At 37.4% G+C, this 12,937-nt stretch overlaps 2 protein-coding genes and 1 long non-coding RNA gene across 5 annotated transcripts; 2 read left to right on the top strand and 1 right to left on the bottom strand.

Annotated features, from left to right (window-relative positions):
* The first annotated feature begins 1,135 nt into the window (after positions 1–1,135).
* Positions 1,136–6,554, top strand: LOC137741695 (G-type lectin S-receptor-like serine/threonine-protein kinase At4g27290). 2 transcript variants are annotated; one of them, XM_088679153.1, is made up of 7 exons: positions 1,136–2,654; positions 2,767–2,883; positions 3,031–3,179; positions 5,012–5,222; positions 5,308–5,578; positions 5,666–5,813; positions 5,894–6,554. In XM_088679153.1, exons 1-7 carry the CDS (start codon positions 1,358–1,360, stop codon positions 6,176–6,178), a joined length of 2,478 nt encoding a protein of 825 aa, XP_088535279.1. In that variant the 5' UTR covers positions 1,136–1,357; the 3' UTR covers positions 6,179–6,554. The 2 variants fall into 2 exon arrangements, with proteins under 2 accessions (XP_088535279.1, XP_088535280.1); XM_088679154.1 differs by having other exon boundaries at positions 1,143–2,654; positions 5,335–5,578.
* An 877-nt stretch (positions 6,555–7,431) lies between these two features.
* On the bottom strand, positions 7,432–8,648 carry LOC148693183 (uncharacterized). 2 transcript variants are annotated; one of them, XR_015953046.1, is made up of 3 exons: positions 8,424–8,648; positions 8,153–8,265; positions 7,432–7,860 (listed from the first exon to the last, which is right to left on the bottom strand). It is a non-coding gene; the product is annotated as an uncharacterized LOC148693183 (long non-coding RNA). The 2 variants fall into 2 exon arrangements; XR_015953045.1 differs by having other exon boundaries at positions 8,153–8,255.
* A 1,688-nt stretch (positions 8,649–10,336) lies between these two features.
* Positions 10,337–12,200, top strand: LOC137735760 (uncharacterized). The gene is made up of 2 exons (XM_068475204.2): positions 10,337–11,584; positions 11,896–12,200. The coding sequence occupies exons 1-2, from the start codon at positions 10,522–10,524 to the stop codon at positions 11,931–11,933; spliced, it is 1,101 nt and encodes a 366-aa protein (XP_068331305.2). The 5' UTR covers positions 10,337–10,521; the 3' UTR covers positions 11,934–12,200.
* The last annotated feature ends 737 nt before the right edge of the window (positions 12,201–12,937 follow it).

The raw sequence follows: 12,937 nt of genomic DNA, 5'->3' as shown, positions 1-12,937 counted from the left end.
GCGATGCTTCATGCAGGGCAAGAATCTCAGTATGGTTAGACCAAGTCGCAACTAGGGTTTCCTTGGTAGACCTCCAAGATATAGCGGTGTCTCCAATGGTAAAGACATAGCCGCAAATTTCCGCCTTCTCCTTCTTGGACAAAATTGCACCTACAAAACAAATCACACCTTTGGTCAAGGCTAAAAAGCCTCACGCGCCCACGATAAATGTTGGGGGGGGGGCCTTTGGCCGAAGAACCTCCGTTGCCAAAGTTAGAATTTTGAGGGAATAGTGTTTGGAGAATTTTGTAGAGTTTTGCAAGAGACTTGGAAGTCGTTTTTGGAGAGAATGGAGAGCTATTTCTAGGGATATGGTCGGCCCTATTAGGAGAATAGGGACCGGCCATTTGTGGTTTTTTTTTGGTGTAATTTGTAGTTGATTAGCCATTAATAGATTAATTAGGTAATAAATCCATTAATTGATTAATTAACATAATTTGAAAGAAATGTTTTGGTGGTTATGGAATAATTACCTTGTGGAGAATATAGGATGAGGGTGGATGAAATAGTTTTGAATTTGTTATCTATTTTGGACACTTTTGACTTGGTTGAGGGATAATTGTCCGCTGCTCGCGTGTAACAATCCCGGTATGCCTCAAGATTATTTTTATCCTCTTCTATCCAAAAATTCACCTATCGCCTTGTGATTATTTTTGGCTCCACAACCTCCACTCAATATTTTTCATGTATTCAAAGTTTTGTACAGCTGGATTTACCACTCAATTTTCATCCTTAAAATTAAATTAAAAATAGAAAATAAAGAATAAAAATAAGTAACACTGAAGAAATTTTAATTTACTTTTTTCATCCTTATAAGTTCATGCAATATATATATTTTTTTTTTCATCAATGTGAGTTCAAAAAATAAATAAATAAATAAACCAAGTAACGTTTCTTTTAGCTTGGGAAGTTGTGATGCAAACTCTTGGGTTGGTTTCCGTGTAATCAGAACTGATAATGACTGGACTGGCATTTATATAGACAACAAACTTTTGAGAGGAAGGAACCAAGAGGATTCCTCTCCTTTACTCCAAAACACGCTTTGTCTTCAATTCCAGGCTTGTAGGGCCTCAGCATTCACGGACTCATGTCACGAACGGACGTATCCACTAAGTTATAGATAAAGCAGGAGGCAAGAAAAAAATCTACTTTTGACTTGTCCGAGGTTAACCATTCTTCGGAATTTTGCACAATTATTTGCCGTCTGAATTGGGATGGAAAATGATCGAACCGCAAGGATATTTTCTTTTTTATTATATATTTAGCTTGAATGATACCATTACCATGATGAAGGGAACTGGAGAATAAAAAGAATTCAATGGGGGGTTTTGGTTTTTTGCTTTTCGTCAGTACTAATTTGCTCTTTCTGCTGTACATATCCAAAATTTCCCTTGCAGTTGACAGCATTGGTCCTTCGCAGTCTATACTTGACGGAACGACCTTGGTTTCAAAAGATGGAAGCTTTGAGCTTGGTTTCTTCAGTCCAGGTAGCTCCAAGAATCGCTACTTGGGAATTTGGTACAACTACAAGAACATCCCCGTTCAAACAGTTGTTTGGGTGGCAAACAGATGCAACCCGATCAGTGACTTGTCTGGCGTGTTGATGATAAACAACACAGGCTATCTTGTGGTGTTGGGTCAAAATAAGACTGTTTTTTGGTCAGCCGGCTCAGTTAGACACGCCGAAAGTGCAAGGGTACAGCTGTTAGATTCTGGAAATTTGGTACAAACAGATGGGAAAGATGGAAATTCCGGAACCTATTTGTGGCAAAGCTTTGACTATCCCTCTGATACATTGTTACCAGGAATGAAGTTGGGATGGGACTTGAGGACAGGTCTAAATCGACGTATATCAGCATGGAAAAATGCAGAAGACCCATGTCCTGGTAACTTCACTTATGGGATTGAAATGGATCTTCAAGCATACCCTCAAGCATTCGTTCGGAACAGCACTTCAAAAATCTATCGTGCCATCCCATTGAATGGCCTTACATTCTGTGGTTCATCAGAAAAACATAGTACGCGTTATAGTTTCAACTTTGTCTACAACAATAGTGAAGTGTACTACATGTACAACCCAACCATTAAGTCTATTACCTCAAGAATAGTTTTGAACCAAACTACCAGTTCGTGCGCTCGCTTTCATTGGAAGAAAGAAAGTCAAGATTGGACGGTACATTCATCAAGACCTAGAGATTTGTGTGATCGCTATAGCTTCTGCGGAGCGAATTCGAACTGTATCATTGGTCAGAGTCCAGTCTGCCAATGTCTAAAAGGATTCAAGCCTAAGTCTCAAGAAAAATGGAATTTGACGGACTGGTCTCTAGGATGCTTGCGCAATGAACCTTTAAGCTGCCAGGGAAGAGACAATGATGGGTTTGTCAAATTCGTTGGTTTGAAACTGCCAGATACTACACATTCTTGGGTGGACAAAACCATAAATCTCAAGGAATGCAGCGCCAAATGCTTGAAAAACTGTTCCTGTACGGCTTATAGAAGCTCGGATACTGGAGGACGCACTGGTTGCACCATTTGGTTTGGCGATCTAATAGATATCGCACAGGTTTCGGCTGGTGGGCAGGAAATATTTATTCGAATGCCAGCTTCAGAGTTAGGTATGTATTTTGTATCATGATTCATGAGTTGCTTGTTAAATACTTTTTACGTTATAACTCCCTTTTGCTTCTATCAAAGTAAAAGAACTGACCCTTCTTTTTATTGCTGAAGAAAAAAATGATGGAAAAGTGAAGACAGCAGTGATAGTTGCAGCTGTGGTAGTAGTAGTGCTTTCTGGATTGCTGTTTGTTGGGTGTTACATTCGTCGAAGCAGGAAAAAATTAGAAGGTAAATTAACTTACCCTCACCATCTTTCCAATATCGAGTTTAAATTTGTTTAAAGATATATGGTATATGTATATAGAATCTTTGGTTTGCTTTATTCTTTCTAAAGGCTATAGCTAACCACCATTTCAACTACATGTGAGAAAACAGAAATAGGACAAAGAGATCAGGACAATGAAGGGGCACGAAATGGGGAACTTGAGCTCCCGCTCTTTGAACTGACTACATTAGTTAGTGCAACAGATAACTTCTCAAGCAATAACAAGATTGGGGAAGGTGGATTTGGACCTGTTTACAAGGTATTTTTTTTTTTTTTCAAAGTAAATTTTTATATAAAGGTTTTTTTATTACACCCCATATTCAAATTTAATATTAAATTATTTGTATACATGAATATGCAATGACAATTTTGATCTTAAAAGGTTTAAAAAATAAAAATAAAAAAAAGCGAATTCTAAATGCACCCAAATCACTTTTAACGTGTATATTTCAAGATTATTTATCTTCATAACTCTTTAAACTACTCTCACTCTCAAGATAACATATAGAACAAAACCCTAACCAATGAACTACAGACACATTAGTTAAAAAAAATTTATTTTTGACAAATGTAACATGAAATCTACGTTTCAGAAGCTTCACATGAGGTATAACTTCATATTTATTATTGTTTTAGTGAGTTCAACGACATCGGCATGCTTATAGCTGCGTTAGGAATGATATTCCTATCGGCATGCCCATATCTGCGTTATGAATGATATTCCTAAAAAAGTATGGTTGATGATGACAATCACACACTAATAAACTCTAGCCATATGTAATCACAAAAATCCGAAGATGTGAAGAGTGTGTGGGATTAAAAAATTAAAAAAAAAATTAAAAACACAAAATATGTATTTGCACCTAAGATGTGAAGAGTATGAGGTGTCTATAGAAAATGTGGGTGTAAAAAATATAGGGTGTATGTTGAGAGTGTGGGATGAGGGTATTACGAGTAAGTATGTAGGGTGTATTAAGATAAATTTTAATTGAAAAAGTAAATGTGGGGAGGGGGTGTATTCAATAATATATGAGTTGTTAGTAAAACAAGCCTTATATAAATAACAAATAAGAAGGATTACATCCAAAAAGGGAAGACACGGATGGAAGAGAAAAGCCTCTATCCTGTAATAAAAAATCTGTAACAAATTTCCATAGAAAAAGAGAATTTCAAGGATGAAACTAAGAATTCCAAACCTAACAGTTCCAAACCACCGAAGGTCGCTTGCTCTATTTAATATCTTAGGCAAGAGAAAGCGTGAGATGACCATCAAAATAATCAGCCCAAACCAAAGTCTCATCAATTTCAGCAGTCTTAGGCAAACAATGGACCAAATTTGATCCAAATAGGATGTAAACTATCATGGAGAGAGGCAGAACAAATCTAATTCCCATCCACAATAAAATTGGAGACCCGTGCATGCAAAGTTTTTCCCAAAGCCTTCGGAATATTTAAAACTTCAATTAAGGATTTATCCAACAAATTGGCATGCAAAAGAGAATTTTTTTGACATGAACAAATAATCCAACATGACTTCTGTTGTAATTCAAAAAAAGAGGACGAAGACCAGGCCACATAGAAGAACTCTTGTACAAGGAGGAGGGCAAACTATGATTATTGAAAAAACGACCACGAAAAAGTGAAGAAGCCGAAAGAGAGGTGACCAAGATGTCCCAAAACTTTTCCAGAAGAAAAGCCTGATTCAAAGAAGTGAAATTCCGAATGCCAAGACCACCCTCATTTAATGGAGAACAACACCTTTTCCATGACTGCAATAAAAAAAAAAAAAGAGGCGAAAGTGGATCACCTTGTCGAACACCACGACTGCAACTGAAAAAGTCCACCAGAGAGCCATTAAAGAGAATTGGTAAGTGTGCTGAATGAAAAATAGAACCAACCTACTGAACAAAAGAAGAATGAAAATCAGAAGCCCGAAGCACTCAAGTTAGGAAAGCCCAATAAAGAGTGTCAAAAGCTTTAGCAACATCAAACTTAGTTGCTATATTACCCTCATAGCATTTATTGTCAAGCAAAGTAATACATTCCGAAGCTTTTCAAGTTAGCGGTATTTGAGATAGAGTGAATTTCCAGGGGACACTAGCAGATGGACAAGAAATTGCTGTGAAGAGGCTATCAAGAAGTTCAGGCCAAGGATTGAACGAGTTCATGAATGAAGTTATAGTAATTGCGAAACTTCAGCACCGAAATCTGGTAAAGCTTCTTGGTTGTTGCGTTGAAGGAGAGGAGAAAATGCTGATCTATGAATACTTGCCCAACGGAAGCTTGGACTCCTTCATTTTCGGTTTGGACCCTTGGAATCTTATAAAGTTTTGCAGAACTAATTTGTTAATATCTCTAAAATAATTTTGTGTATCGGTTCTAAGCAGTTTTGCATTCGGATTTACCTGTGCCAGATCAACCGAGTGGAGAACTTCCGTTAGATTGGCCTAAACGTTTCAACATTATTTGCGGAATTGCTCGTGGTCTCCTCTATCTTCACCAAGATTCGAGGCTGAGGATTATTCATAGAGATCTGAAAGCAAGTAATGTTTTACTTGACAATGAAATGAACCCGAAAATTTCAGATTTTGGCTTGGCTAGAACATTGACTGGAGGAGATCAAACTGGTGGAAATACAGAGAGAGTAGTTGGAACATAGTAAGTCTGTGTTGCAGTACCTTCTATTGATCCACTTTTGTCATGAATGGTTTGTTTTCTGATCTATAATGTTTGTACTTTGTACAGTGGTTACATGGCACCTGAATATATTATAGATGGGCTATTTTCTGTGAGGTCTGATGTCTTTAGCTTCGGTGTTTTGGTACTGGAGCTCATTAGTGGAAGAAAAAATAAGGAATTCTACCATCCAACCAGCCCTAATCTTATTGGACATGCAAGTATCAAGTGTAATATTTCTTCTTCTTCCATAGTAGCTAGGCCTATAATTGATGAAGAAATTTTGGAATGTTTCAGGCATGGAGATTATGGAATGAAGGCAGGCATTCAGAACTTATGGATACATGTTTAGGAAGCTCATGCGTGCTATCAGAAGTGTTACATTGCATACACGTTAGTCTCTTGTGTGTGCAACATCATCCTGAGGACAGACCAAGCATGGCGTCTGTGGTTATAATGTTGGGAACTGAGATTGCATTGGCACCGCCCAAACAACCCGGTTTCTTTATGGAAAGAGAATCACATGAAAAAGGTCCTTGTTCAGGCAACGAATTATCCATTACGGTTTTGGATCCTCGATGAGGATCGACTATCCATGATTGAAAAGTAAATAGCCGTCTTTACTTGGTTCAAGCATTGAGGCAAGATAGGGACCATTTGGCTATAATATCTCAGTAGGCCTCAGTTGAGTCAGTCTTCTCCAATTAAGCAGCGAGCTTCTGTTGCACTTCATCAAATGCAGCCTTGTTGCTCCTCTTATGAATCAGAAGGGACCCCTAATTTAAATGATTGTCTTTGATTCCATGCATCAGTAAACCCCTGATATAAGGGATTGGGTTTTGGATTGGAACCGATTCCACACTGGTTCTTCACCACTTATACAAAAGCTGAATCATTGGAGTTTTATATTTGCGACAATATTTATTGAGAAGATAATCTGGTTGTTGATTGGTTAGAATTTGTGGCCCGTGCTTATTTTACCAAATTATAGGTGTCTCACATGCGACCATTGATAAATAGCTAATCTTGTCAAATTATTTTCTCTATTTTTATGGAAACATAAGAAACTAAGTCTTTTATTTTTATTTTTATTCTTATTCTTCAATACAACAATGGAATTGAAATCAAATATAAGACCTCAAGTAGTACAAAGAAAAATAATCTTAATAACTTTTGTAACTAAGCTACCTACATAACCCTTTAATTGTTAAAATCGAGTTCGACAACATATCTGATATTCAGGTTTGGCGCAGTTAATAGCCCAAATCGAATTCAACCAAACCGCTTGTACTGTATTGAATCTTGATACTCATTTAAACTTAAAGTATATATTTTACTTGAGAAAAGTTATTTCTGCACATATTATACATACTAGCCTTTCTGCACGCGCTTTATGCATGCGAAAGATTTTTTTTACATAAAGGCGCGCTACGCGCGGCATACAGAGTTTTAATGAAGCTAATAATTTTGAATACACTAAATACCCAAGGCCAAATTCTCACACGCAACATATGTCAACATAGCCCAAAGAATTATAGAGAACTTTCCCATTGTAACAAGTCAATATAAAATTCATTAAGTGGTTACCACAGATTGATCCTGGACTGCGTTGTCTCTGAAATTTGATGGTTAAATAGTAACCGTGAAAACTGAAATGCATGGAAACTCATCAACCAAAACCAGGAGGCACATCGGGGTCCTCATCACTACCATCACATGCTCGCTTGTGATCCATTTCTGTAGATATACCAGGTGCCAGTCTGTTATCATCGGGAGCCAGCCTGTCCTGCAGCTGACGTGAACTTTCCTTCCGTCCTTCCATGGCTCCCTTTACATGAGGTAGTTAATGGATATCAGGACAAAATAAAATCATCAAACAAAGAAAGCGAACAATGGTTAAGGGGATGTAATTAAAAGTGACTTCTAGAACTTCAGGATCAATAACATTTGGAAAGATGTTAGGGTAAAGGAACTATAATGTTGGCATCAAATGAAACCTTTCTCATCTGACCAACAAAGTACATTACATGTCATATGCCATCATCATGGCTGCAAAAACCTTTTCGGTTAACACTTATAAACATGGAACAAACTCCAGAGTGTAAAAATTTCATAAATAGTCAAATGATTTTTCTGTTTCTTTTGTCCTTGGCAGTGTTTGTTGGAATAAGAGTGTGTGCACCTAATGGAATCACCAACAAAGTGATTCAAACTTTTGCAGAGCCTGCAGTTACTCTGTAGAGGCGCCATCATTGTTCGTAATTCTGCAAAAGAAAGAAGAAAATGAGGATGGCGATTGAAGTACTCACCAATTCAAAAATGGACCTCAAAAAATTTAGATGGTGATTGAAGCCTCGAAGAGCTATATTCTTCTCTACCAATTAGTGCAGATCAGAAGAGTAATTTAAAAGACAAAAATTCCCCAAACCTAAGTCATGGAGGCGAAGCATACACATTGAACCAAAAGAAAAACCATCAAATTATTAAAATCCAGTCAAACACAAATGAGTTAAACATAAAAAAGAAACGACCTCCATCATCAAAATTAAATCATACCTTTGCATCGCCTACCCATCCGCGGGAACAGCACATAGAAACCTCGCACTGGAATTTTCAGAAAGCATCCTCATCCACCCGAACGACACATAGAACCCTCGCCCTGGAATTTCCTTAAGGCATATGAATTAATAAAGTTTAAGTTTCTCAGTTAAACCAATTGCTCAAACAATCACTTTTTTAATAAAATTGGGTCTTCATATATTTTCTACGTAAACAATCACTTGCATTTGCGATTTAAAATAAATAAATAAAAAAGGATAGAGTTTACCTGGGATAAGGGAACATATCAAGAAGATAGTATTTGGGCTTCGAGGTATCAATTTCATATGGGGTTCGAAAAAGTCTGATTTCCACTCAATGATGCTACCATTTGAACTCCATTTCGTGGAAAGGATAGGGCCTCACCACCGGTTGCTGCTCGGCTTCTGCTCCACCACCCCATTGGCTTTCTCGGCCATCGAATTTATGAAAATAGAGCAATGGAAAAATTGGATTAACATAACCAATAGTTCCATGGAAGCTGAAATTAAGCTCATTCTCTTCGCCTCGTCAAGAAGTATGATTTTCTTTTTTGAATCACTCGATTTCATTGAGTATTGAAGAAGTTATGAACATTTAAAGTTTACCCTTATTCCGGCAAGTTTTCAAGTTTTACCGCAGACCAGTCAACTTTCAAGCTATTTTTCGATCATGTCTGGCAACCATTGGGCTTACAATAGGTATAATCTTGTTCTACACTTCCTATGTTCATTTGGATATATTATGGGTCGAATTTGGCTAAGAAACGATTGAGTTACGAAGTTTTGAAAATTGCCCAAACTTTCAGTCAAGAGCTCCGGGACACTTAACGGAGTTTTTAACGGAATGACCAAAATAATGGATGGTGGACAATCACAGGAACCATTTCTATTGATTTACAATCTTAGGAACCAAAGTGATGTATTATGCAAATCTCAGGGATCATTTTAGCTAAAAAGCCTTTTTTTTATTTGATTAACAATTCAAACATACCTTTATATTTAGTAGTATATTGATTTCCTTGACAATTCAAGTAGATCTTTTATGTGTGTGTGCGCGTGTGCGTGAGTTTTTTTTTTTCTTTTCTGGGTGTTTGATTTTGTTTGAATTTCTTAATGGAAAGTGTTATTGGCACTCTAAAAATCTCATTCTACACTCCTCACAAGTGTATTTTTCTTTTCAAATATAGAAAGTTTGGAGTGTAGAATGAGATTTTTGGAGTGCCAATAACAATTTCGTGTTCAAAGGATGCTTTGGTTAGTAGCCATTTTATTTATTGATTATTTTTTTTTTTTTTCTTGTGGGATTTATAGCACCAAGGGTATTGGTGAATGGTGAAGAGTGGGTTCACGTATCTTAAACATGTAGTGGGAAGTGAGTGTTTTGTTTTAGTGTTTTAGATAATTTGAGGAGCATGTAGATACTATGATTTGTGGTTGCTTGCTTAAACCATGATAAAGCAGTCCATGTAATTTTAACATAGATATCATTTTTTATCTAATGCAAGAGTATATGAAATGTTAAGACGATAAAATATTAGGCAACACTGTGTGATTTAAAATGCAAAAAGAGAAAATGAACCGTGTTTGATATTTTGTTTGTATGAAAGTTTGCATCTTTTTTATGGTTGGATTCATGGGTTTTTTCTTAAGCTTTGAAGTTCTTAGTTTTTATCAATAAATTTAATCTGGGTTTCATTTATTTGTGAAACTAGCACTTTTTTTGTGAAAGATTTTCAGTAAATGATTGCGTATTTGACTTTAAATTTGACCTCTTTAAATTTCCAGTTGTTCTAGACTTTGTCAACAATGCAGGGTTGTCTTCGGCACAGCTCGATAGCAACTTTGGGTGAGTCTAAATTGCTAGTAGATATGATTTTTCTTTAATTTATTCATCTTTTTTCGAATTTATTTGCAAATATTTTTTAAGCCCATGTGATTCAAAGTTCAAATTTATTTGTGAAGTATAAGTGTGGGTGTGGATGTTAAAATGCTTGAAATAAACATGTTGGAATAATGGTAGGCTAGTCAATTTTCTTGTTCAAAGTTAGGCAAGTTAGGTTAGTCAAGCAAGTTAGGTAAGTTAGGCAAAATTAGGCTTATGTTCTTTTTCTTCCCTATATATATGTTTCATCTTGTAATTGTTTACATCAAGTAATATACATCAAATTTCAATATGGTATCAGAGCCAAGTCGGTCAGGGATCGTTCTTGGTAGAGCATTGGTTGTAAAGTCTCTTGAAATTTCGAGTATGCTCTGTGGTTGCAGTTTTGACTGATCTTCCACATCAGAAAAGATTTCTTGAGATTATTGCTGGTGCAATCTTCCACGAGGTCAACCATTCTAGGCATGGCCTCTCATTCAAAATGGGAAAGTCCCAACCACCCGCTCTATCTCCACCACTCGGATCAACCTGATGCAATCCTCGTACCACAACCATTGGTGGAAGACAACTACAACACATGGGTTCAATCCATGAGTATGGCCTTAACGGTTAAGAACAAACTTGGTTTTGTTGATGGGACGATCAACAAACCAAGTGAGGATAATTTTGAGGAGCTGCAGCAATGGAATCGCTGCAACAACTTGGTCAAGACATGGCTACTAGGCTCCATGTCAAAGGAGATTTCAGGGAGTGTCATCAACTACAAGGATGCTCGACAAATGTGGACCGATCTGCAGGAGAGGTTCTCACATGTGAATATAGTTCAGCTGTTCCATGTTGAGAACGAGATTCATGATTACGTCCAAAGCAATATGAGTGTAAGTTCTTACTTCACTAAACTTAAAAGTTTATGGGATGAACGTGATTCTTTGTGTTCCATTCTAGCATGCAGTTGTGGAACAAAGAATGAGATGAACTCATATGTTGAAACTCAGAAAACCATGAAGTTCCTTATGGGACTGAACGAATCGTATGCTACGGTTCGAAGCAATACTCTTCTTCTCGAACCACTGCCTACGGTGAACAAGGCATATGCATTGGTCCTTCGACATGAACGCCAGGCAGAGGTTTCCAATGGAAAAAGCACACAACTAGAAACTGCTGTCTTTGCAGTGAAGAATCTATCGCGAGAACCTACACCTGAAGACAAGGAGATGCGATGTGGAAAGTGCAATAAAACCAATCACATCACCAAAAATTGTCGTGCACATCTCAAGTGCACTTTTTGCGGATGGAAAGGCTACACCTTCGATTTCTGTCGAAAACGGAAAGCAGCCACAGAGACCGAATCCAATCGTCTCTTTTCTTCAAAGGGCAATCAAGTTTCACAAAGTAACAAGCAAGAGACAGTGCCTAATTTCTCGTTCTCTCAGGAGGACTGCAAGCAAATCCTTCAGATGTTGAACAAGAACAAATCATCATTTGCCAATCAAGTCAGTAATTTTCCTAGTCATGAAGAACTTTCAGGTAAAGCCTTCTCTTTTCCATGTAAAGGAACCAAAAGTATTTGGATCCTGGACAGTGGTGCCACGGATCACATAGTTTGCAGTCCTAGTCTCCTTACACACTCACGAACTGTTGAAAATCATACAGTTGAACTGCCAGATGGTTCCGTTGCCAAAGTCACTCACATTGGACAAGTTGTTTTCTCTCATAATCTTATCCTTGAAAATGTCCTATGTGTGCCGTTCTTTAGGTTGAATTTAATATCTATCAGTAAACTAGCCTATGATTCCTTATATGTCACCATTTTCTTCACCCAATTTTGTGTCATTCAGGACCTTCGCTCGGGGAAGATGATTGGGACAGGAACTGAAAGGGATGGACTTTACTACCTCGACCCATCAAAGAAAGGAACATGCAACAATATTCAAACCGTCTCACCAAAGCTTTGGCACCAACGCCTAGGACACCCATCTCATAAAGCCACTTCGTTATTACCTTTATTTAACAATAAGGCTTGTGATTTGGAAAAATGTTTAATTTGCCCATTGGCCAAACAAACAAGATCACCCTTTCCTTTGAGCTCTATTTCTACCAAATCATGTTTTGAATTATTGCATATTGATATTTGGGGTGGTTATCAAGTTGCTTCTATTTCAGGTGCCAAGTATTTCCTTACCATCGTAGATGACTACACTAGAAGCACTTGGGTTTATTTGATGAAACATAAATCTGACACAAAAGACATTTTAGTGGGATTCATTCAAATGATTGAGACTCAATTCAATACCAGAGTTCAAATCATACGAAGTGACAATGGCCCTGAGTTTAAGCTTGAGCAATTTTATGCTCTCAAAGGCATCATACATCAATCTAGTTGTGTCAACACACCATAACAAAATGGTGTTGCCGAACGTAAACACCGACATTTGCTCAATGTTGCTCGGGCTTTGCTCTTTCAAGCTTGTTTGCCAAAACGTTTTTGGGGGGATGCAATCTTAACCTCAGCTTACCTCATCAATAGAACACCCACTCCACTTCTCCAAGGTAAAACACCTTACGAAAAACTGTTTCACAAAGCACCTAACTATTCACATTTAAAGGTTTTTGGTAGTTTATGTTTTGCTTCTACACACGCCCAAAGGCCCTCTAAATTCGACCCCCGTGCAATCCAATGCATTTTTCTTGGGTATCCTTATGGTCAAAAGGGTTATAAATTGTTTGATATAAAACACAATAAGACTTTTGTTAATAGGGATGTTGTTTTTTTTTTAAATCATTTTCCATTCCAAAATCATACCACTTCCGCTGCCCCGTCTCCATCAAACATTACACCCTCATCCATCACGTTTGACTTGACCTCTCCCATTGAGTCGC

Source organism: Pyrus communis, chromosome 11 (genome assembly GCF_041283825.1).
Source record: "Pyrus communis isolate YQ-2024b chromosome 11, ASM4128382v1, whole genome shotgun sequence".
Classification (NCBI taxonomy): Eukaryota; Viridiplantae; Streptophyta; class Magnoliopsida; order Rosales; family Rosaceae; genus Pyrus; species Pyrus communis.
This window is presented reverse-complemented; position numbering and strand designations above follow the sequence as displayed.